Raw genomic sequence first — 25,992 nt, forward strand, 5'->3', positions numbered from 1 at the left:
TTCTGCAATGCATTAACATGCAATAATCTCAAATAACTTAATTCACACAAAAGCACTATAAGATGATTTGGGATGTGTTATTTAATTTGGGATGTAGTTAGAGATATTTGAACCCCTGATTAAAAAGCTGTGAATTGTGGAACGTAACAAACACAAGGGGACAAACATTGGACAGTAAATGCTGTGTAGGGTAAAGCTGCTTATAAGTGCTACGCAAGATGACAAAAAAAACAGGTGTGAATGATTAGTGTCATGTGATCCAGATATGGAATTGCAGTGGCTGCAGAGAAATGTAGTCCATGGTTTATAATCCTTACACCTGCATGGGTCGATGTGCCAATAATGACAGATATCTAGTCATACCAAATTCCTGATTTGTAATGATGCAAGATGAATGAAATGCACTGAGGTTTAATGGAATAAAGTAAGTCTGAATCCAGACCTAGACTATTAAGATTTATGCTTGGATTACATACAAAATACGCATAACTACAAACCACAGGCATCCACACATGAACCAGGCAGTGCACATGAATTGTTTGGTGCATAAACTTTTGACAGGAAAAATATATTTAGATTAAACTGGATCTAAGCTTGTAAATCGGGGCAGTCATATTGTAAACTTGGTCGATTTTGCATTGGTTTTCTAAACACCCCTTTGCATTACACACACATGCACTGAAAGCATGTTTCTGCTGCCAAATGTAGGCGGTAAACCTAATATTCAAAGTACAAAATAACATGAATGACGTATTTAGAAAAAACAAATCACTGCTCACAAGTCCAACAAACGTTTTTCTTTTTTTACAAAATGTCGACAAACAAATCACCGAAAATAGTTAAATAGTCTTCACAAAACCCACAGCTATGTCCAGTTATTAAGGCCGCAACACAGTCAGCGCTTATTTTAGCCCCATCGCTGAATAGCTGAATAGCCAGTAATCTTACTAGCATGCTAACAGTGCCATGTTCTGTTCTGCCTCATTTTTCTTGTTTATTCCACTGTCTTTCAATGTAGAGCAATAAACCAACTTGTAATAGTGCTCTTCAATGTGTGGTGCAATAACGTCCACCGTTCTGTACCGTGGCCTCAATGTTTAAAGCACAAAGTACTGTAACAGCAGCGTCATACACATCACGCAGTGGACAAAGACAGGATGCTGAGCTCGACCTCTGGCTGAAATGTGTTCAGGCAAACCGCATGGAACTCGGAAAGCTGTCATGCAGAAGTGTTGCTGATACTTTTCACAGGATCTGTGTGTGTGTGGAGACACTAAGGTTTCAACATCCTCTTGCCAGGATCACACCATCTGGAGTAATAAGGGGAAATCTCTTTAGTACATCTGCTTCAACTGGAAGGTTATTTCAATGATCAATTTCTGTCTGTGCAAAGCTGCCAGGCTTGTGGCAAATAAAGCTCTGGAGCTGCATCGACCAACAGCAACAGCCAAATGCCAATAGTATTGACACAGAGTTATAGAAACTATATCTTATTCCTTCGGAAAAAAAGTCAATCCACAAGAAAGAGTGTGTATGTGTGTATGCGACTGCTGTACTGAACATTTGTTTAATGTAGCATACCATGTCAATGTTAGGCTTTTCTCTAATAATGTCAGTCAAGTTGTAGCTAAATTAAAGTTGTAGCAATTAGTGTTTGCTTTAAATTTGCTTTAACAAAAACAGTGTCTTGGTTTTATGTGGTTTTATGTGTAAAATCATGTCTTTTACAATTATTTAATCCAAAACAGGGAGTCGGAAAGTGGTTGTTACAACAGCCAAGTGTGCAAACCTGACACTATTTTTCTGTAGTCTGAGGTGAAATGCATTTTGCGTTTTCTTTTAGGACACTACTGCATTATTGAACAACAGTTGTACTACAAACTGAAGGAACTTATTTACGTTTACATTTATGGCATTTGGCAGACACCCTTATACAGAGCGACTTACAATTATCTCATTTACACTGAGTAGTTGAGGGTTGAGGGCCCTTGTTCAAGGGCCGAGCAGTAGAAGCTTGGTGGATTTGATTTTACAACTTTCTGATCAGAGGTCCAAAATCTTAACCACTATCCTACCACCACCCAGGAGAGAAAGAGAGGTGAACTCTGAAATCTTGCCCACAGAAAAAAGTGGCCTATAAAATCTATAAAAGTAGCGCATCTATTATTACAGATATTTTTTGTTATAACACACGGTTTTCAGAATATATAATGTGGACATTAGGAAGATGAATCTGCAGATAAAAGAAAAAAATTGAATTATCAGAGATATAAGGACTTTAATTCCTAAAAATTCCCTTTAAGAATAAAAAAAAAAAAAACATTTCTTCAATCTTGACATTATTTATAGTTATATACACTGTATGTTGTTTTGTTTCCTTACTGTTATCACCTATCTCTTGTTCTTCCATTAAATACTTTTTTTAAACCCCAAAGTGTGACCTTTTCCAAGCCAACTATTTTTTTTAAATCTTTTTTATCTATATTACTGAGTCCCAAAAATATATTCTTATAAAATATTCTGATGGCAAACCGTACAGCAGACGAGCTTACATTTAAAATTAGCCTAATCATGAATACATTCAGATCCCTTGGTCTCTTGCTAGCATCTCTGATCATCTTTAATTAAAACATGTGGCTCATCTTTGTTGTGTCTACACCATCTATTTTTTCCATGTCATGTCTAATTCTTCACAGCACAATAGACTGTCTTAACGAACATGTAAACAAACTGAGCGAAAGACAAACTGTGCTATTCGCTCGAGTGTTTGCCTGCATGACACTTAGCATTTATTATATTATAAACACCAAGCTCTGGCTAATACTAAGCATTAACTGCAAAATAAACAAAACGCCAACAACCGGAATGCATATACAGAATCAGAATTTGATTGATGATCATTCAGGTTGGCAGTGTTACCAGACCCCCTGTGCTGCGGCACAGTTTTTAGAGGCTGGAGTTTTGTTGATCTGCTTTATTACTGAAAGCACAAGAGAAGCACGTGTTGTCAAAAGCACTGGAAGAGAAGACGATGCCCAATTTGACATTATAATGAAGTTTTTTTTTAACTTATTCTATTTTTTTTTTTTGGAGCTGTATTGTAACTTCAGTTTTTCCTGCACCACAGATGAGCCTGTAGGAGCCTAGAGGAAGTGCATATTGCCCGTTTGCCATGTGGGGTTTAAATCCAAAATATGCTGACCTGCTTTCCAAGAACCATGAACATTCCTTAGAGGGTGTCACTAAATTAGGTGTGGAAGTCGAAAAAAAAAAATTATATAAAAAAAAAAAAAATATATATATATATATATACACAGTGGGTACGGAAAGTATTCAGACCCCCTTAAATTTTTCACTCTTTGTTATATTGCAGCCATTTGCTAAAATCATTTAAGTTCATTTCTTTTCCTCATGAATGTACACATAGCACCCTATACTGACAGAAAAACACAGAATTGTTGACCTTTTTGCAGATTTATTAAAAAAGAAAAACTGAAATATCACTTGGTCCTAAGTATTCAGACCCTTTGCTGTGACACTCATATATTTAACTCAGGTGCTTTCCATTTCTTCTGATCATCCTTGAGATGGTTCTACACCTTCATTTGAGTCCAGAAATTTTTGATTATACTGATTGGACTTGATTAGGAAAGCCACACACCTGTTTATATAAGACCTTTCAGATCACAATGCATGTCAGAGCAAATGAGAATCATTAAGGTCAAAGGAACTGCCTGAAGAGCTCAGAGACAGAATTGTGGCAAGGCACAGATCTGGCCAAGGTTCCAAAAAAATTTTTGCTGCACTTAAGGTTCATAAGAGCACAGTGGCCTCCATAATCCTCAAATGGAAGACGTTTGGGACGACCAGAACCATTCCTAGAGCTGGCCGACCGGCCAAACTGAGCTATCGGGGGAGAAGAGCCTTGGTGCGAGAGGTAAAGAAGAACCCAAAGATCACTGTGGCTGAGCTCCAGAGATGCAGTCGGGAGATGGGAGAAAGTTGTAGAAAGTCAACCATCACTGCAGCCTTTCACCAGTGGGGCTTTATAGCAGAGTGGCCCGACGGAAGCCTCTCCTCAGTGCAGGACACATGAAAACCCGCATGGAGTTCTCCAAGATGGTGAGAAATAAGATTCTCTGGTCTGATGAGACCAAGATAGAACTTTTTGGCCTTAATTCTAAGCGGTATGTGTGGAGAAAACCAGGCACTGCTCATCACCTGTCCAGTACAGTCTCAACAATGAAGCATGGTGGTGGCAGCATCATGCTGTGGGGGTGTTTTTCAGCTGCAGGGACAGGACGACTGGTTGCAATCAAGGGAAAGATGAATGCGGCCAAGCACAGGGATATCCTGGACGAAAACCTTCTCCAGAGTGCTTTGGACCTCAGACTGGGCTGAAGGTTTACCTTCCAACAAGACAATGACCCTAAGCACACAGCTAAAATAACGATGGAGTGGCTTCACAACAACTCTGTGACTGTTCTTGAATGGCCCAGCCAGAGCAATGACTTAAACCCAATTGAGCATCTCTGGAGAGACCTAAAAATAGCTGTCCACCAACGTTTACCATCCAACCTGACAGAACTGGAGAGGATCTGCAAGGAGGAATGGCAGAGGATCCCTGAATCCAGGTGTGAAAAACTTGTTGCATCCTTCCCAAAAAGACTCATGGCTGTATTAGATCAAAAGGGGGCTTCTACTAAATACTGAGCAAAGGGTCTGAATACTTAGGACCATGTGATATTTTAGTTTTTCTTTTTTAATAAATCTGCAACAGTGTCAACAATTCTGTGTTTTTCTGTCAATATAGGGTGCTATGTGTACATTCATGAGGAAAAGAAATGAACTTAAATGATTTTAGCAAATGGCTGCAAAATAAAAAAGAGTGAAAATTTTAAGGGGGTCTGAATACTTTCCGTACCCACTGTATATAAATAATGTGCCATTATAACCATACAACCAACTATCACAATGTCTGCTTATACAGACAAAATAATCTGCTTACAGCTTCCACTTAAAATATAATACTTATTATTTGGACATTAAAACAGATAGTTTGACCTCTTTAAGACTGTAGTTGTTCAGCAAACAATGTAAGACATATTTTATACAAAATATTCTTTTAGCTGGTTCTGTAAATAATAGAGCATTTTAAAACTACAAATTAGGTTTAACATACATAAGTTGTACATGTCATCTTAAATGTCATTTTAAATACTTTTTATTGACCAAAAATTTAATAACTGGCCCAATATTTTCAAATTTTTCCACTTTGGCAATTAAAAAGCCAAAGCCTATGAATATTTGTCTTTCTGCCTAATATTAGCTACTTTACCTAGCCAGGTAATTACCTCAGAAAGTAGTCAATTCTGTCACAATAATAATAATAATTAATAATAATAATAATAATAATAATAATAATAATAATAATAATTATTATTATTATTATTATTATTATTATTATAAGTAAAAAAGCTTGTTTCCATCACAATTATTAGCTAAGCACAGAGGCTTTCGGGGTTAAATATATAAGCAAATAACTAGCAGGTCAGTCTGAAAGCTAGCATTTATATATCAAAATTTTCACACAGAAAGAGTAACTCCAGTTTATATATGGGTTAATTTTACCACCCTATTGTTGGTTATTCCACTACAAAAGCAAATCCTTAAGTAAAATAAATTCATTCATTCATTCATTTTCTCCCGCTTATCCGTAATTCGGGTCGCAGGGGCAGCAGTCTAAGCAGCCATACCTCGCCTTTGACTGCTGCCCAATCCTCACAACACCGTCCCTTACGGTCCCTCCTGCAGGTGGTGAGCCCACGGGAAGGCGGCCCCAAGTCACTTTGACGTCACGGACCTTGATATTTCCCTCGTAAGGGAGTAAAATGAATGAATATTGTAATTTTAATATATTAATAGCCCATAATCATATCAAGTTTTCCATCACATTTTTTTCCTTCTTTTTTTTTCCAAGGAACAGAAGTAAGTTAATCAAGCAAAATTTATCAAGCTATTTTATTTTGAGAAATAATGATCTATACCTATAAAGCACAAGACTTATGGTCAAAATATTTCACATTTCCTTATCTTCTTTCAGTTTCTTTCCTCTTTCTGACCTCCACCCAACCATCTCCAAACATATCAACACTTATCACTTGCCTTCAACATTTTTCCTTCAATATAAAAGCCATTCAGTTGTTCTTATCTACCACTTTCTCATCTCTCTGCTCCTTCTGGTTGTCACCCTTTTTTCTATTTTTTTTTTTCCATCACCCTCTCACCACTTTGGTCCTACTACTTCTAGTGCTCTGTTTCCTCAGTTCATCTCACATCAGCCCTCACTCTCATTTTTGAGAGACAGCTGGGTCATTAAAGCAACCATGAAACCACCACTCTGCCTTCCAGCTCATCACACCCACACCACCTGCACACATGGTTTGACACCAAGTTAAAAAGGATGACAAGAGGAGAAGAAAGGTGCCAGGTGCCAATCACTTGGCCGCACACTGAATGATGCTAAAATCCCATCTCGTTTTCACCTCTGTTTCTCTCTCTCTTTCTTTCTCTCTGTCTTTCTCCATCCGACAAGACAAAAATCCCCTGAGCTCTTTCTGTCCTTCTCTTCGCCTCTCAGGGGAATCAGAAGCCCAACAGACCCAATGACACACTTCTAAACTGAGCAGTGAGGAAGGAGTAAAAAGAGTGGCTCTTACATTTCATACTAGCAACACATTGTACAAGCAATAGATACATCCAATTAATTCATTTAATGCACATTAATTGCTAAAGACACAAAAACATTTCTACCTTAATTAGAATGAAATAAGATTTGTTTTGGCAAAAACAATTCTTTCAGATTATTTGAAAAATGTAGTTAATTAATAAAATTTTTAAAAAAGATGTATATAATAAAATAGTTTTTTTTTTTTTTAAACGTTTCACGCTTTGTCCAAGCTCTGAATCACGTGTGTAATCAGTCCAATGGAAAGCGCCGCATCACCGGCAGGGTGATGTCACGACCAGGAAGCCAGAAAAGCACATGGAGTGAAACCGGTGCTAGCTTCTGTTTGTTCAGGAAGCTTTCTGTGTGTATTTGCCCGAAGACGGAGCCAACGGAGCCAACTGCGCAGATTGCGCTCACATGTCAAAATAAACGCTTTGCTCCCAGAGAGTACTCTTTGTGGAGGGTGCTTCCATTCCTCGTGGTTCTGGCCCCACTTTTGCTGAGATAAAGCGGCGTTTCAGGACCTGGGGCTCAAAAGGTCAGTCGGAGGCATTACAGCGATATCTCCCATGTCGCTCCTGTGGGTACCTCCAGGCTTCGCAAGGTGCAAAGGCAGAGGCCGAAGCCCTGGGAGATGACGGATCTGAGGACTGTCATCTTCAAATAAAATGACCTGACACGGGACCACCTGGGGACCCTGCTGGAAAGGGGCGTTGTGCGCATCAGTATACAGTGCCACCCCCCGGCACCCATGGGTAGCTGGTTCGTTAATCCCGCCACATTCAGTGCTTCAGGGCACGGCTAGCTCCAGCGAACACCCTCCTCACTTTCCGCCCGGCACCGTAGCGGAAGTGGGGGGGGTCACCTCCCCCTCAGGAGGCCTCTAGAGCTAAACTAGAGTTTCGCTTTAACTCTAGGCTTACTAGAGGTCAGTCTCAAGAGACCGATTCCCTTAAGAGACTATCTAGCAGCCTGGCAGACTCTGCCAGACATGTCTTGCCAGACATGTCCTGGGCACTGTAGACAGAGGTTATAAGATTCAGTTCAGGTCTCAAGCAGGCTCTGGTCATGAAACAAGGAAGTGGATACTCTCTTGAGAAAGGTGGCCATCGAGGTGGTCCCTCCATCAGACAGAGAGTCTGGGTTCTACAGCCAGTACTTCATAGTTCCCAAAAAAGTCTGAAGGTTGCGTCCTATACTAGATCTACATCAGCTGAACCGTTTATTGTTAAGACTCAGAGTTCCCATGGTTTACTTTCAGGGGGGAAGCTTACCAATAATGGGTCCTTCCGTTTGGTCTTGCCCTCTCACGCTGCACCTTCACAAAGTGTGTGGATGCGGCACTGGCTTCGTTCACATTCTAAATTATAATCGAAGATTGGTTGATATTGGCTCAATCAGAGCAGCTGGCGGTCGGGCATTGAGATGTCGTTCTTGCCCACATGTAGGAACTGGAGTTAAGTCTTAAAGCCAAAAAGAGTGTGCTTTCTTCATTACAGAGAACCACCCTTTTTAGGCGTAGTATGGGATTGGACCCTTATGCGGGCACAGTTGTCCCCTTCTTGTGTCAAATCCATCATTGCGGCCTAGAAGAGAGTGATGAAAGGCCAGTCACTCACTTTAAAGCAGTTTCAAAGACTGCTGGGTCTGATGGCAGCAGTGTCCAATGTGGTTCCTTAGCCTCCTTCACATAAAATCACTTCAGTGCTGGCTCAGGGCCAGAGGGTTCTCTCAGATGGGCAGTCCACTCTGTATGATCAAAATCACACAGCGAGCCCTATGTGCCTTATATGTGTGGAGAAATCCCAGGATCATAAATAAGGGCCCCGTGCTGGGAGTTCCTGGTCGTCGCCTAATGCTTACGACAGATCTGTCCCTCACGGGGTGAGGGGAGGTCATAAGTGGGCACTCTGCTTAAGGTATCCAGGATAGGCCCCATCGTATGTGGCACATCAATTGCCTAGAGATGCTGGACGTGCTTGGGCTCTGAGGCATTTCCTAACAGACCTCAGGGGCCACCATGTGCTGGTCTGTACAAACAACACTTCCCATATCAACCAACAGCGTTGTCTGCAATCTCACCTTCTGTACAAGCTGGCACTTCCCAAGGGAAGCTGCTCTGCTTGAGGGCAGATATATCCCAGGCCACTTAAATTAGGGAGCTGTAAATTTTACACAGCACAGGTAGACTTGTTTGCAACTCAGGAGACATTGCACTTTCCCCTCTGGCCACACTAGGCAGGGATTAGTCAGTCTGGTTTGATTGGACTTCATGTGCTTTCATGGCTTCCTGGTCATGACGTCACCCGCCAGTGAGGCCGAGCTTTCCATTCGAGCGATTACAAACGTGATTTAGAGAATGGACAACACTTAAGCGTTCCCAAAGAATTAGAAAAAAATACCTCACAAATCTACTGTTTTTGGCTTTTTACTAACGTGTCTTGGTGTTAAGGACGAGGGCATCTTTGAACCTAAGTTCAATATCAAATACTCAATGACTTTTACTCGTCATATTGGATTTGGGGACTTAGCTTGTAATGCAGTATAGTTTCTGTATTTTTACTCAAGTCTGATTTTCAGGTACACTTTACAACTCTGACATCTTTTGTTTTTTAAAGTTATTTTATTTTATGATAAATATTGCCTAAACAGGGCAACAGACATCATTTTCTATATAGAATTGTAAGTTCAAAGACATGAACAAAGTAAGTAGTTTTCATTAAATTATTTAAGAAGCCAAATTACTAAATCACAGGTAAATCATGTGCTTAGTGTAAAATAAAAAAAATAAAAATTATAATAATAATAAATTATAATTATTTTTAAAAAGCAATTTGTAAATAGCAGCTTTCTTGTACTGTACTATACTGAAGGCCATTTTCACAAGTTACAATCTTACACAACTTACAATCACAAGTTCAGATAGAAAAACACATGCCCCTCTGTGATAGCCTCATCCATAGGGTGTTCACATTTGTGTAGAACAAGAGGGGGAGAGGGAGAGGGAGAAAAAGCGAGCGAGCGAGCGAGCGAGCGAGAGAGCGAGCGAGCGAGAGAGAGAGAGAGACGGGGGTAGACATGTGCTCTTGACACATTTCAGTTGAGCTCATCCTAAACACTCTGTTGCAGATGGTGTTGTCTTATATAAAGTAATAGGAACACACTCTTACACATGCACATACATGCAAACACACACACACACACACACACAATGCAAACACATTGCCCTGTTACTTTTAAAGCCACCAGTTAGCACTGATCTGATTGCCATCACAATGTCCTCAAATTACACAATTTAATAATCCCATTAAAAGCAGGAAGCAAATGTGTCCCTGGTCATTGCCTACTTCCTGATATACATCCTAGACCGAAAAGTTTAATTTCAAACAGCTGAGGCCGTACGTAAATTTTACTGGGAACAGGTGACAAAGGTAGACAGGAGACATTTTGTTATGTTTGCAGGGTCTCATCCAACTGATCCTGTCTCCAAAATGCCAAATAGCAGTGCCAATGATACACAGAGTGTAAAAAGGGTTTTCAATGCCAGAACAGGAGCAACGAAAAACCATTACCATAAACTGACTTAATTTATAGTGGAAGCTCAGTGGGTAAGTACCTGGCTTACTGATCAGAAGTTAAGGGGTTCAACCCCAAGTTTTGCCAAGCTGCCACTCTTTGGGCCCTTGACCTTATATACTCCAGGGGCGCTGAATCATTGCTGATCCTATGCTTTGACCCCAGACACCCAACATTGCTGGGATATGCAAAACAACAATTTTACTGTGGTATAAAGTACATGTGACAAGTATTAAGAAAAAGGAGAAATATCAGCTGAGTTGTAACATTTACTTTGCATTGTGTTGGCTACAAACAGAAAAAAACTACATGTCAAAAAGGTTTAATCTAGTTTCAAATGATTAAGTACAATATATATATATATATATATATATATATATATATATATATATATATATATATATATATATATATATATATATGAAATCAAACTGGTTATTAATTATTTTTAAATGGTAATTTTTTATTATTAAATCGTTTGGTAATCAGTTATATTTCACCATCACAATATTTCTTACCAATAAAAGAAAGGAATTTAAAAGTATGTTTACGGCCCTATGAGCCCCTTAGCATTTTCTTTTGTAATTTCAGATTCATTGTTCATGTACAGGGTGAAACAAAACAATCGAAACAGTAAATGTATCTCAAGCATCAGCACAAACAGGCATAAAAATTCCCTGTGTGGTGCTGTAATTATTGTTCAGTGACCTGAACAGTATTATACTGAAAGAAATTCAAAATACACATCATTCAGTTTGTGTTTAGAAATGTGCAGTTTCTCCTGACTAAAATGACTACTTGTACACATTGGTAACATTTTCTAAAAGCCTGGATATGGCTTGGAAAAGACTCTGGACTGCTTGGATTTTTTAGACACGGCCTTGATCATCTTCGGCGCTCAGGAAATCAGTGGATGTACGCTGTTAATGGGGGGCTTCGGCTCTTTCTCCCTCCTCCTTTTCTCTGCTGTGCACACTTTTTCCAGAACACCTTTCCCCTTGGCTCCAGCGCGACTAAATATAGGGAGCTGTGCCGACAGCTCAAGCCGATAACAAATGGTAAGCAGAGCAACTTCTTCGAAGCATGACAGAAAGGAAGGAAAAAATGTGCTGCTATTTTAATATTTCCCCTCTATCTAGTCAATGTGAGAATTGTTCATGGAACATGCATATCTTCCCTTTTTTTTCCTTCCAATTTTAGCCAAAATGGAACACAAGTGAGCCATGAAAGTTTTGCAATGTTAACAGTTTAGCAGCAATTTATCTAAAACTATATAAATACGATCTCATGATTTTAATAGGCGGTATATTTACAATGCAGTAGACTTGCTAGAGTAAACATTCGGTGCACTAAACTAAAGACACTACAAACTTCAAGTGAATCTGAAATCAAAACTGGTGAGATTTTTGTACCTGTTCTTTAGTGTTATGAAGACCAACATACATGCTAGTCTTGTAAATGTCCATTTAAATTGCTTTTAGTGATGACCCATTGGCTACGTGTTACCACTGGTCACCATGTACAACATTAACCCCAAAAATACATTCTTAAAAGTGGACAGGCATCCAAGTGGTGGTGAGTAATCCTCCACAGCTGCAAAATGGCTTTTGCCATGTTGTGCTCAGTTAATTGTCCTCCATATAAGGCTAGTTTGCCAAGGGTATGGTGTATCTTAACTTTCTGCTGGAAATGCTAGCAACAGCAGTTCTTACAAAACTGACCTCCCGTTAAACCAGCCTAAATCCGAAAGCAATAAAAAAATCAAACAGCTGGACTTACCCAACACTCCCAATCTGTAGTTAAGTGTAACTACGATGACGTTTCCGTAGCTGGCCAGGATGCTGCCATCGATCATGTTCCCTGTTCCTTCCATGTAAGATCCGCCATGAATGTATACCATGACGGGCCTCAGACCGTTCTCATCATGAATGTCTAGAAAAGTAAAAAGATAATAATAATTAAGTATGAACATGAATGGGATATTAAAGGGAAGTCTTTCTGGGCCATTTTGGGGTCAGTCGTGGTTATGAGTGGTGGTTAATAATCCATAAGCGTTAGCCAATCAGCGAAGAGCAGCGCTAGCACTGAGTTCAAGACAATTAGCTCGGTTTTCTCCAACTTAGATCTTTCTTTCTTTCTCCCACTTTAGAGCAGTTGAACAACCTGGAAGTTCAGAAAGAACAGAGGCTTACAGTAAGCCAGCACTTATTGTCCTTCTGTGTTGATATAGTACAGAAATATATATTTCTAGTAGTTTGTTTAAAAGAAAATCACAAAAGCAGAACAATCTTTACAATCAACTAAAATGGCTGTATCTGGCAATGTCACAACACTCGAAAGGCTGAAAAATTCAAGGTCTTCAAAATGTTCAATGTTCTGAGTAGAGAATAATAAAGTTAAAAGATGTTTAAATGAAATTGTATTAAACTTTCCAAACATCAATTAACAGCATATTAAGCCAATAGAATCTAATTGTTCTTTCTTAAAAATATTTAACACTGAAATGGTTTAATTGTTTAATACACTGTGGCTTAATCACATTGAGGGATGACTGTCTGCCTATTTCTCTCATTCATCTTTAGCACATTACTATTTACTGGGTGTATGCTTGTTTGGCTGAGAACATTATTGGATGATTAATTGATTGCAGGGCTATGTAGATCTTAAATAAACAAAATTTGTTTTACATCTGAATCTAAGAAAAAAATTACATTTAGCCATTTAAATAAAAAAAAAAAATGTTAGGCCCCAATCTCACTTGTTTACACTGTTTATATTTAGCAAATATAAAAAAGTGTTTAGCTAGAATCCATGCTAATCCATGTCATATCTAAGCCATTTTTTTATTGTCTAAGTGATCTTGTGTCAGGCGTAAGAACGTACTGGAAACCAAGTGAATTCAACGAAGGCCTTTTAATGAGAAAGCAAAAGGGCAAGGCAGAAAGCCCAAAAAAAAGAGCACCCAACTAGGGTAAACTGAACTAATAGAATAACTGTGGCAGATTGAGAACAGATAACACACAGAATTTTTTAAGCCAAGCAAAACCAAACAGAGTAGTTTGGGCAGTCCTGAATGTTCGTAAGCCTAAGCTGTAGAACGGACGATGAGCATGTGGATAAACGGGGTCTTTATAGTGTGGTGACTGATTTGGACCAGGTGTGGATGATTAGTAAGTTGGTGAGCTGCTTGGAGTGATTGGAGGGTTTGGCGAGGGTGTGGCTGGTGGATCCCTGACATCTTGTCAGTTAATGTTAGAATATCATTACATATAAATAAAGGAACAAAAGAATTTTCTCTTCTTTGGATCAACTTGGAAATATCGATTGTTTTATAGGGGCCAATGTGATTTGTACATTTTTAGGTTGAATATTATCGTGACCTACAGCAATAAAAATACTATGTGATGAATGAACTCCAAAAACACATGCCAAAATCTAGTGGAACATCATTCCGGGAGAGTGTAGGCTAATGCACACAAATGTGGGGACTACATTTACAAATTGATGGCATTCCGAAGGTATTCAGACCCTCTTCAACTTTTTTCCCGTCATGTTATTTTGCATTCTGATACGACAATCATTCAAAAAAAAAAATCTTATTCATTTACACTCAGTACCCCATAATAACAAAGTTAAAACAGAATTCTTGAAATGTCTGTAAATGTATTAAAAAGAAGAATAAAGCACCAACTGTACATAAATATTCAGACCCTTTATGCAGTACTTACTGTACTTGAAGCACCTTTAGCAGCAATTTCAGCCATAAGTCTTTTTGGGTATGATGCAACAACCTTTGCACAGCAAGATTTGTGCCATTTTTCATTGCAAATCCTCTCGAGCTAGGTCAGGTTGGATCAGAAGTATCAGTGAAAAGGCACTTTTAGGTTTTCCATAGATGTTTAATAGGGTTTAAGTCAGGGCTCTGGCTGGGGCTTTGTAAAACATTCACTAAGGAGTTGACCCTAAGTCACTCCGGGTGCTGTGTGCAAAAAGTCATTGTTATGTTGGAAGGTGAACCTTTGGCCCAGTCTGAGGACCTTAATGCTGTGGAACAGGTTTTATACCCCCCATAACAACCCTACAGCATGATGCTGCCACCACAATGCTACACTGCCAGGATGGTATTGGTAGGTACGTCATGAGAAGTGCCTGTTATCCTCCAGATATATATTTTTGTTTTGCACCTTCTGTCCAGCCACTTTACCTTAAAGCCCAGTTTAGTGAAGGGCTGCAATGATGGCTTGTTCCATCTTTACACAGGATATCTGGAGCTCAGTCAGAGTGACCATTGGGTTCTTGGTCACCTCTCTTACTAAGGATCTTCTACCCCGATTGCTCAGTTTGACTACTCTTATAAGAGTCCTGGTTGTGCCAAACTTCTTCCAATTGAGAATTATGAATGCCACTGTGCTCTTCAGTACAGCAAATTGTTTTGTAGCCTTCCCCAGATCTGTGCTTTGCAACAATCCTGTCACTAAGCTCTGCAGGCAGTTCTTTTGACCTCATGGCTTATTTCTTTTTTCAATATGCATTGTCAGGTGAGGTTTCTTTCCAAATCATGTCCAATCAATTTAATTTACCACAGGTGTCGTCCAATCAAGGTATAGAAACAGCTCAGCAACGAACAAAAAAAATGTGAGGCAACTGAGGTAATTCTCATGTGTTGTTGCAAAGAGTCTGAATACTTGTACTTCTATGGTAAATGTAATATCTATATAATAAATTTTTTATTTTTTTTCCTACATTTGCAACATTTCTAAAATTCTGTTTTTACTTTGTCCCTATGGTGTACAGAGTGTAGATTAATAAAAAAAAAAAAAAAACCCAGATTTTTCTTATTTTCTTTATTTTGAAACTTACTGTATGGACTGATGAAACAAGAGAACTTTACCTCGAATAGCAACATCTCATTAGTGCTTAAATCCAATCAGCAAAAGCGGTAAGATGTGCACTGAAGCTCGCCGAAGGTCATCGTTTGTTCAGATGAGTCGACTATTTGCGACTCTCTCTGACCCTGATTATAGTGGCTGATTAGCAAATTTAAAGAAGCAGCTGATTGTTAATGGATGGGTTGGTGAGGAACTAGACACGGGTATCGTTCCACAAATAACCAGAAGGCTTCACAGTTTATTACTAACTTTAATTTCCAAGCAAATGCCTACAGCTAAGCATTATGGGAAACTAAAAACTCCAAAAAGAAAATCCATGAGAAGTGTATGTCGGGATAAAACTGGATGATGAAATGTGTTTGTCAGATGATGAACAGGCTATGTGCCTGTGGAGCCTTTTCCTGATTATGGAGGCTTATGTACGTGCCAAGTATAAGGCCTCCTTAGGCCTGTGCTAAATGTCAGATCGAATGAGAGCAAATGCCATCAGGAGAGGGTTATGACTATGGCTAGCTTATAGCGAAGTGTAGCTTTTGGGTACGTGTTTGTGTGTGTGTGTGTGTGTGTGTGTGTGTGTGTGTGTTTGTGTGTGTTATATCTCCTGCCCCCAGCATGCACTTTTTTGTGATTGTAACATTATTTCGGTATATAAAGTAACCAGCAGCTGCCTGCTAGTCAGTCTGAGTTTTGCTAACGTAGTCTAGCAGGTGATTTTACACTACTCCATGCAAAGGGGATCATTTGATGATATATTTCAAAGTGAGGTTTAAAATATGTACATATTCCTTATGAAATCTGTGTAAAATGTATTCAGTCTGATAGAAAATAACAAAAAAGTGACCTTTTAGCTACTATATTATTGCTTTTGCATTTCTTGCAATACTGCTATCATTTTACCTATTGGCTATTGTATTAGCCAGAAAAAATAGTATCTTCCGAGTCTGCAACATAAACACGGCAACAGATTGTAGGTGAATGCACTTACAACTATTGTACTACCCCAGCATCTCACTAGCTAGCTAACCATGTAGGTAAAACATGCTAGCATAAATTAAAGGCATTACCATATCATGTATCTCTGCCAGGAAAATATTTTGATATTGATTTAATGCAAAACGGACAACCAAAAACCAAAAAATATCTCGCTATGTTTTTTGTAGGACATAGCGAGATATATGAGGTGTTATTGTTAAAAGCTATGTTTATTACATTTGAAAGGCAACTAAATTAAAGGTTTAATTCCTACTGTGGCATGAAAAGATCACAAACAATTTAATTTATTGGTTTATTTTTACCTTGACACCTTATCCTACATGGTCTTTGCAGGGAAATAATCTAAGTATGGTTAAAAAGTGAATAAAACATTTATTTAATTTTAGTTTTATATGTTTATGGGTTTATGGAAGAAAATTGTTCTCCTGACCAGAATTCTAAAGCAAACTTTCTTCACCTGCCACACCTATTATCTTATATATTTATTGCATCTAATATACATTTACGATTTGTTTTGCCCAACACTTTATCTTTAACCCTGCATAATCAGAATTTATTCACTGCAATCAGTTCTAGATGACATTTCCAAAGCCTGTGTGATTAACACACACCTACACACTTTATTTCCTTATTCTGCGCAGAGATTGCATCGTCCATTGATGCCTCTGGGCAAGTGGAGAACTTCATCCAATCCACAAAACATGAGAAGATGGCACAAAAACGGAGGTGTGAAACAGCAGGCGGAAAGTATGAGTGAAAGAGGTTTTGAAAAAAAAGGTCATGAATGCAAGAAGAAATGAATTGAGATAACGAGTAAAAGAGAAAGAGAGAGTCGAAAACAACCCATGTTGACAGGTGATTAGTCTTGGTCAGGTTCTGAGCAGAAGCCAGACATACACGCTAATGTAAGTGCATCTATTTTGCAGCGCTGCGCTAGTGTACAACTTTCAGCGTCGCAACACACTCTCTTATTCAGCCTGAGATAATGGTTCTGTCTCCTATAGTGAAGATGTTCCTCAGGGCGTGAGAAGGGAGAAGGAAGCTTTTTATTATGCTGATCAAGTATCGGTTCATTTTACCCAAACCCTTAACCTTTGTTATGAGAAGAGCAAATGTGGAGCAACAATGATTACAACAAGTCTGGACTGTTTTAGTATTTGAGTAATAATTCAGTCAGAGCTTTATTATCTACTGGGAATTTAAGCATGCCACAAGGCTTTGAACCTTTGAAACTCATTAACCGAATGGAGTTCATCCATAAAGTTGTCTGGGATAAACATCCCAGATCTTGCACTGGATGCAGTTTTGGCTTTTTATTAGTACGCTGGCCAACAACATCAATGGCTTGTGAGGGTGAATACAATATATGGCCAAAAGTGTAGGGAAGCTTGATCATAACACCCATATATGAGCCTTCACCAAATTGTTGCCACAGATTCTACAGATTGTCTTTGTATGCTGCAGCAAGTCTAAGATTTTCACTATAAAAATCCCCATGTGCTTTTTTGCTCAGGTTACCGTGAAAGTATTAAGTGTTTTGTTAACTCACGGAGTAAGAACAGGAGCTTTGAGGATGGATTTGGACTGTAGTAAATGTCAACAGTCTGTTACACTGACTCAGGACTACAGTTTGCTTCTGATCACCATCACTGCACCCCGCAACATCGTTTATCTGTAATAAATGGACATTCAGTGCAACCCAGATGAGGATAGGTTCCCTCTTGAGTCTGGTTCCTCTCAAGATTTTTTCCTTATGCCATCTCAAGGAGTTTTTCCTTGCCACAGTCGCCACCGGCTCATTCAACAGGGACAAACTTACACTTATAAAGAACATCTAATTCATTTTTATCACCACATTATCTGTGTAAAGCTACCTTGAGACAGTGTTCATTGTTTAAACGCTATACAAATAAAAACGAATTGAATTGTTTTGCACATGGCCTTGACCTCAAACACACTGAGTACTTTTTGGATAGACTTACTGCACCCCAAACCTCTTTAAACTAAATCAGTACCTGAGGTCGCTTGTGGTTGACTGGTCAAAAACCCACATTAACACTTAAAAAACGTGGAAAATTGGAAAATTTTTGATAATAGCAATGGGGGTTTAAATCTGAAATTGTATATTCAACAGCTACTTTGGAGTGATGGTTAGGTGTCCACAAACTGTACATTTAGCCAGATACTGTGTCTCCTCTGCTATACATTTTTTTTTTTTAACCAGTCATTTCCACAAAATTCAAACAGACATCATTTAGGGTTGAAGGTGTGAAAGCATGGCAAAGAATCCCGCTGTGCCCCGGTGTCATCATTTCCTTCGCTCTGAGAGCATTACGTGAGAGAGAAGGCAAGAAAGAGGAGTCATAATGAGGGAGTGAACAGGGGGGGGTTGACTCTGCAGTGCTTGCTCCGTGGACATTCATCATTGCCAGGACAGCCTGAGGGGGATAATATATTCCCCCATGGGCTGTATGGCGCCACATACATTACTCATCTTTATATGGCCAGAGCGGGACAGAGCGAGGGAGCGAGACAGAGTAGGGGCATCTGAATTTTCCATCCATTTTAGCATTTCAAAAAGTGTTAGTAGAGGACAGAGGGAAATGGCTGTTAGTGGCCATGCAGGGGTTGCTGATGTTCCAGTTGTGCATTAACTAGCTTTCTGGTCCACCTGTTTGACAGTAACCGCAATACTGAGGAACTGCACCAGTTGTAACACTAATATGAGATTTGCTAAGCTGTAATTCCCTTCATAGGTCTTTAGCTGCTACAATTTCAGCCATCATAAATAAGTGATTGGATTTCAGTTGGATTTTGCTGCCTCATCAAACAAGTCAAGCATAGCCTATGGACAAATGCTGGCATCACTATCGACATCCTTAAACCCGTCCTTTGTGTTTCTGTTTTAGAATGTGAGCCACTCTGTAATAAAGCCATTAAGTGAACACTTCAGGCCTCCAGTTCAATCTGCATGTAAACCAATTAAGCCACTGCCTACAGGCAGGCTCCTTTCGTTCGTTAATTCTCAAACGAGCCCTCTCGTGGCCATTAATTTTCAAACGAGGTCTTTCTTTGCGGCATAACTTTCTCAAAGGAAATACAAAGATGACCTGAAACAATGAGAATGACAAAAAAGCTTTTAGCTGCTTTTTTATAACTAAAACTACATAGAAACTAGTGCATTAATGAAATAGGCCCTCCAGCAGTAGAGCTCTATATGGCAAAGCTAGAACCTTGAGGGAACTCGAATAATCAGAGTAGACACACAAATTGTGCCCTCCTGCAAACCACTGGGGTGTTTTGTATTTCAAAAAACAGGGGTTATCTTAAAATCTGATTTTTGTTGGGGCTTCCAGTGGCTTTGGGTACTAAACAAATCCACTCTACAGTTCAGTAAATCGTGTATGCCTGTCTGGCATTTTAATCAACAGGATATGCCAGGATAAAAATGTTAAATATAATTTTGGTTTAATAAAAACCCCCAACTGTGATTGGTAATTTTTCTTTTCATTTCCAGCATTTGTCAGATGCGCTTATACAGCCAACTTACAACTGAGCAATTAAGGGTAAAGTTTTTTGCTCAAGGGCTCAGCAGTGGTAGATTTAAGGTGCTAGGATTTGAACTCTACCATCTGTTTCAAAGTCCAATGCCTAATTAATCAATTTTCAATAACCGCATTTCTGATTGTTGTGAGGCTGTGAGGCTGATCACACATCTAAAGTACTATGCTGATTATAATAACATCATCTTATATTGTTATACAATTTTTACAGAGACTCTCTAAACTAATGGGCATTCTACAATATATAAATGAATTTGAATAATCACTGATATCGAAAAGACAATGTGCTTTATACTTGTCTTTACTTTACAGCACAATGAAATTATTTCTTTTCCTGTCACAGCGATGTTGAAAAGCTGGGATCGGAGCGCAGGTTTAGCAGTGATACAGCACCCCTGGAGAACTAAGGGTTAAGGGCCTGGCTCAGGGGCCCCAAAAAAAGCTTCTTGTTTATTTTTGTGTTTAAACCCCCGATCTTCTGATCAGTAACCCAGAACCTTAATTACTAAGCTACCACTGCACCATGAAGAGTCTCAATTCTCAGCACTTTCTAACAGTTAGAGGTAAAGCTGTAATTTCAGCTTCACCTAAGAGCTGTTTGGTTTCTCTGTAATATGACAAGCTGCATGTGTTGTTGAATATGCTCCTTTTACAGCATGCCCTGTCATTTTTCATTCCTTCTTTACTTCATCAATTTGTTATAAATATAGAACAGCTAATGCTTCATTCTGTTTACTGACATGCAACGTAAAACACTCATGTATCACCACTCTGCTTTTGTCTCTACTAGAGTCAGCTGTTCATGCAAAACAGCTTACCCCAAACACTCAGAAGTTATTTTGTATAATTTAGATAATTATTTTTTAAACCAAATATTTGTGTAATTTTTTATATGACCTACTTCTATGCCTATGGTACAAGTCAGACAAAATATATACACCTTCATGTTCTCCATTAGCAGGCATGTCCTCCATTTGCAAAGGTAAATATTTATACAAAATGACTGTATGTCACATCTTTGTTCACCACATGGCCTGTTATAATTAGCAAACAACCTCCATTGTATTTAGTTGGAATAGAAAAATCAGACTGAATGTTTACATTTGGTAGAGGCTTTAATCCCTGCAAACCAGCTTTCGCAAAGGTGTCTCTTCTGTGGTAATCCTTGGACTTAAACTTATAACCTTACTGAATACTATCTGTCTAAGAACTGAGCCATGCAAAAGGAGCGAGCTGTTAATATTACATCCAGAACACACATTTTTAGGACACGTAATGTTGCAGGAGTTACGAATGAACAGAGTCCCATCGTTCAAACACACGGGTTAGTGTTCATGCTTCGCCGAGCAATGAAAGAAAGGGGGGGGGAACAATACAACACAATTTCTCTGAGGAGGTAAAGAGAAAAGACATGCAGACTTTTCAGTCAAACAACTTGTTACTTTGCAGCACCAGGGAAAGGGACTGTCTTTTTTTTCGACTGCTAGAGCTATATATAAGTATATTACATTTACATTGCTGATTTTTGTACTGACAGGTGATCCTTCTGTTTTATATATCTAGACGTTCCATACTGTTACACAGTCCTCCGACTCTGTGCTAAGTATGCGCAAAAAGAAAAGAGGATTAATAAATAAATAAATAAACAAGGAAATGCCGAAAGATGCATAAAGGCATCTCTGGTAAAGGAAATCAGGGAAACCCAAATCAAAAAATACAAAAATTTCGTTCTCATGCAAGAGTATCAGGCTTCATGGAGTCAATTTGTATTTAGTTTTTTTGTTTGTTTTATATTAAAGAAGGGGAAAAAGACAGAAAAAATACCTTTGTCTTCGCCACCCTCATTATTGGTGAAATCAGCACGTTGATTGTAAGTGTTGGCTCCTACTGTCGACGACAGGAGAAAAATAACACAGGGGATAAATGGGGAACAGACTTTTAAGAACAGCAGGCTTTTTTTTTTTGTTTTGCTTCAAAAAAAAATGCCCAAAATGCAATTAAAAGTTGTTTAACGATTTGGTTGCAGCCGATAAGAGAGCAAGTAAATTGTCCAACATGGATATCCTAAGCTTTAGTGGATAATCTCACCTGGATATCATTGATTTGTACCTAAGACCTGCTGCTGCAGACTCTTTTTCACAATTTCAAAACATTTAATATTGTTTACCTTTATAGTTTACAATTATAGAAGAGTGATGATTCATAATTGGATTTTCTAATGTCACCCAGGAGTAAATGAGTTCTCTTTTAATCTCAAAGTTCCTACCGCATGTAATCTCAGGAATTTTCCCTTGCCACTCTGGATTGCACATTAAGGATACAAATCTACATCGGGATTTTCCTAAAGCTGCATTGAAAGAACTTGACTTGAGAAGAAAATGCGACTGAATTGAAATAGATATTAATATAAACAAGTAGTCTTTAGTCTTTAACAGGCATCAACATTAAATGTGTACATCTTCAGAAGCTATAAGTCCAACATGCCTGTCCTCACATTTAGAAGTCATAGTTTTACAAAACATGATCATTAAAACAAGCTACAGATGGACAGTAATTAAATGTTACATACACTGATGAGACATAACATTTTTTACAGGTGAGTAAATAACACATTATCTCTTCATCATTGCACCTGCTAGTGGGTGGGGTATATTAGGCAGCAAGTGAACATTTTGTCCTTAAAGTTGATGTGTTAGAAGCAGAAAAAATAGGCAACCGTCAGTATTTGAGTTTGACAAAGAGCCAAATTGTGATGTCTAGACGACTGGGTCAGAGCATCTCCAAAACTGCAGCTCTAGTGTGCTGTTCCTGGTCTGCAGTTGTCAAGGCCCTACTCATTTGGCACAGCATGCATCAAAACACAAAATTAATACTGAATTTTGTAATATCATTCATTCTTGTCGTGACTAAGCAAAAATCTGTATGAGCAACAGAATGAGATGGGAAGAGGTCACCATTTTCATTTTGCTTTCCCATCATTCCCTGTTAGGATGTGGTAGGAGTATTAAGGGATATGGGTCAGTGAGAAGAAAATTACCGAAAGCTCTTAAACACTTTTCTGATGAAGTTTGGCTGGTTGTGAGTATGAGCTAAAACCTAGTTGGTGCTATTGACATCTGTGAGATGAGCATAATTAGAATGGCATGCCAGAATGTGGCTTTAGTCCATGACATCATCAGATGGGGAGAAAGATGACTCAGTAACCACGTCTCCACCGTTATCAGGTCTGTCGATAAGCGTCAGAGCGGCGCAGCTTACTTTGTGCCACGGACCTATTGATTCAGGACAAATCGATTGGAGGTCACTACTTATTTATGCTGATAATTAAAGTAGGATGACGGCGTGCTACAGGGAAGCATCAGTCATGGTGTATAATGATGCGTTGCTGGTGTCCGGGAGAGAGGAATTACTGCAAATAGAGAAATTTACTAGCAGTACCTGCACTGAATGAACAGCAATCATCAAAACATGCAGCAGTTAGAGGAACAGCTAGGTAAACACAAAGATTGTGTGAGCCTCTTTGTGTGTTTGCGCATGGTTGCATGGTTACGCCTGTTTCCTAGTCTGGCCCATAGCCATTTCATTGCTACAGCTCACATGACACTAGTTTTCTGTTAGAGACCAGATTCAACGGCCTCTTTCACTTCTGCCCCAATCATCTTATCGTTCCAACACATTCCCCTGCTTCAGGCTATACATCTGTGTTTCCAGTCAATCCAAGAGCCCTTGGACATCTTTAACAACTAACTGGATGGACTCATTAAAATCAAACAGACTCTAATCAATCTAGACAACAAAGTCTCTCTGCTTCCATTACATAGAAATTAGGCCGATGCGATTTGCATTTCGATGCATATACAAACGATACATTAAAGATGCATATGAAGCATCTGATCTGATTTCGATTCAACACAATATGATTCAATGCAATACGATGCAATGGAAAAAAATATGATGCTATGTGAATTATTATGGTACAGATAGTTCCCTTTTATTTCTTTGGCTCACACAGACAGCAAATTATAAATATACTTAAGTACCTTCTGACTTCTAACGCATGGCGCTTTCACAAACAGGCCTTTGTAGTGCAAAAAAAAAAAAGAAAATGATTCAATAAAACCAAATTTTCTTTTCCTGTTCGGTTCCCAAGATGATGTAGCGCTCCATAGTGGTGTGATACGTCATATTTACGAAGCAGCAGTGTGCTGAGAGAACTTGCTGAAGAAACGAGGAGAAATGTTAAATCTACATATAAAATATTGATTATTGGTCAATTTCTAAAAAAAATTAAAGAATCGTGCATTAACTAATAATTATATATAAATAAATAAGTTTTACAGATGCAAATATGTTAAAAACAATGCATCGTAATACAGTTTTACCGATGCACACTTTTTTAAACCCGATGCATCACATTATTATCTTTTATGCAGATGCACCAATGCGAACTGGTGAATTTTACCGACCCCAGCAGAAACCCATGACCATGTATCTGTCAACTAACTTATTTGAACAAAAGTATAGGGACATCGGACCACCACCACACCCATATATGGGTCATCTCTGAACCGTTGACACATAATAAAGCTGGAATCACATATTTGCCTAGAATGACAATGTAAACTGTAGCATTTAAATTTCCTTTTACTTGGATGCCTGTTCCAGTATGACGATGCCTCAAAGCTCTTTGCTCCATGAACACATAGATTGGAATAAAAACCCTTGCTTATCAGAGCTCTTACCTCAAACCCCATTGACCTGAACACCTTCAGCATAACTTTTTGCACCCCAAACATCAGTCCCCAAACTTACTTTAATTTGGATGGACATAAATCCTGTCAGCTACTCTCCAAAATCGAGTGAAAATTCTTAATTATTGCAGCTAAATGGTAGCCAACTCCATATTGGTTTTGGAATGGGATGTTTAACAAGCAATATTGTTGTGATGGTTGGGTGTCTACATATTTCTGGCCATAAAATGTATAACTTTATAAATAATAAAAACTTCTATATGCAAAATATTTGAATTTCCCCCTGATGAATACTACAAATTCTCCAGCCTTGCTTTATATACTGTAGAGTAAGAGACAGGCGTGATAGCAGAATGACCAATTATTCCAATGATTTGCCCAATTAACTCCAGTAATTTAGAGGAAATAGCACCAAAAATAGGGGGCTAATTATATTTTTTGGAAAACATTTAAAATGTAATAGTTTAATTCAATAATCGATGGCAGAGGTATCAGGGTAATTAAACAATTTGCAATATCCTTTTAACAACACATTCTGTAATGCTTTAGAACCCTTATACCACACAAAATGTTAGATACATCTGCAAGTCCCAGTATAAGCTGCTTCTATAAAAATGATACTGTGTTAATACAACGCTGTCTGGCCAATCAAACTTGAGAATTCAACAAGGTATAAAACACATTAAAAGGGAGTATTGATTGTGCCTATTTATAGAATTAAAGTATTGCCTTCGTATGGATTGCTAACAACATGTCCAATAATAGTCATAATGAATGTAATATGGAAAGCAATGTTTTTATTTCCTTTCAAGCCTAAGAAACCACTGATCAAATGGCTAAAACTACTATCACAATTCTGTTACTAGCACTAGCACAATACTAGACAAAATAGAAATAAATAGAAATCAGTGTGACTTCAGCATCATGGCAGTGATAGGATTGTAAAGGGGGAGGGGGGGTTGTAATAATTACACATAATCAAGATAACTATGCGAGTCTGTTCCATATGGGAACCACATACTGTTCCGTGACATCTCGCATTTCCATCCTGTGGAGATTCTTCATACAAGCTCTGTTTCAGCATTTACACAAAGCGGCTATTATGCTATTGGAGAGTGGGATGGGGTGGGGGTTGTGGGGGGGTAATGTGGCGGTGCTTGCTGGGGGTAACAAGCAGTGATTTATCCGAACTGCTCTTTTTCTAATTCCCTCTCTGCCTCCGTGAATGGCTTGTTTTCAAAGACTGGCCGATGGAGAGCGGACGCAGCGAATGCTCGCAATTAAAGAGTGGAGAGAAGCCTGCTGCGGCATTGTATTCTCACCCAGAACGTGCCCCGCCCATGCTCTGGCTTTCATTCTGATTAAGTCCCGATGAAATAAAATGTCCTTCCGCTTCCACGTTTGCTCTAGGAAAGGATTACAATCGAGTACACCGGTTCTCTTCGGGTCCATTATTAATTTAGTATTAATTATTAACTGTATATAGGAAA

The 25,992-nt window shown here is 38.7% G+C and overlaps 1 protein-coding gene across 3 annotated transcripts in view; it reads right to left on the reverse strand.

Moving 5' to 3' along the window:
• nlgn4xa (neuroligin 4 X-linked a) overlaps nucleotides 1–25,992 on the reverse strand; it is a 96,954-nt gene that overhangs the window by 59,895 nt on the left and 11,067 nt on the right. The window contains exons 3-4 of one of the 3 annotated variants that reach the window (XM_083522752.1): nucleotides 21,576–21,638; nucleotides 12,086–12,238 (exon numbers count right to left, since the gene is read on the reverse strand). In XM_083522752.1, the coding sequence (XP_083378878.1) occupies nucleotides 12,086–12,238; nucleotides 21,576–21,638 (216 nt within the window). The remainder of the gene's footprint in view (nucleotides 1–12,085; nucleotides 12,239–21,575; nucleotides 21,639–25,992) is intronic. The other 2 variants (XM_083522751.1, XM_083522753.1) reach the window with 2 other exon arrangements.

Source organism: Silurus aristotelis, assembly GCF_946808225.1.
Source record: "Silurus aristotelis genome assembly, chromosome: 20".
NCBI classification, from domain to species: Eukaryota; Metazoa; Chordata; class Actinopteri; order Siluriformes; family Siluridae; genus Silurus; species Silurus aristotelis.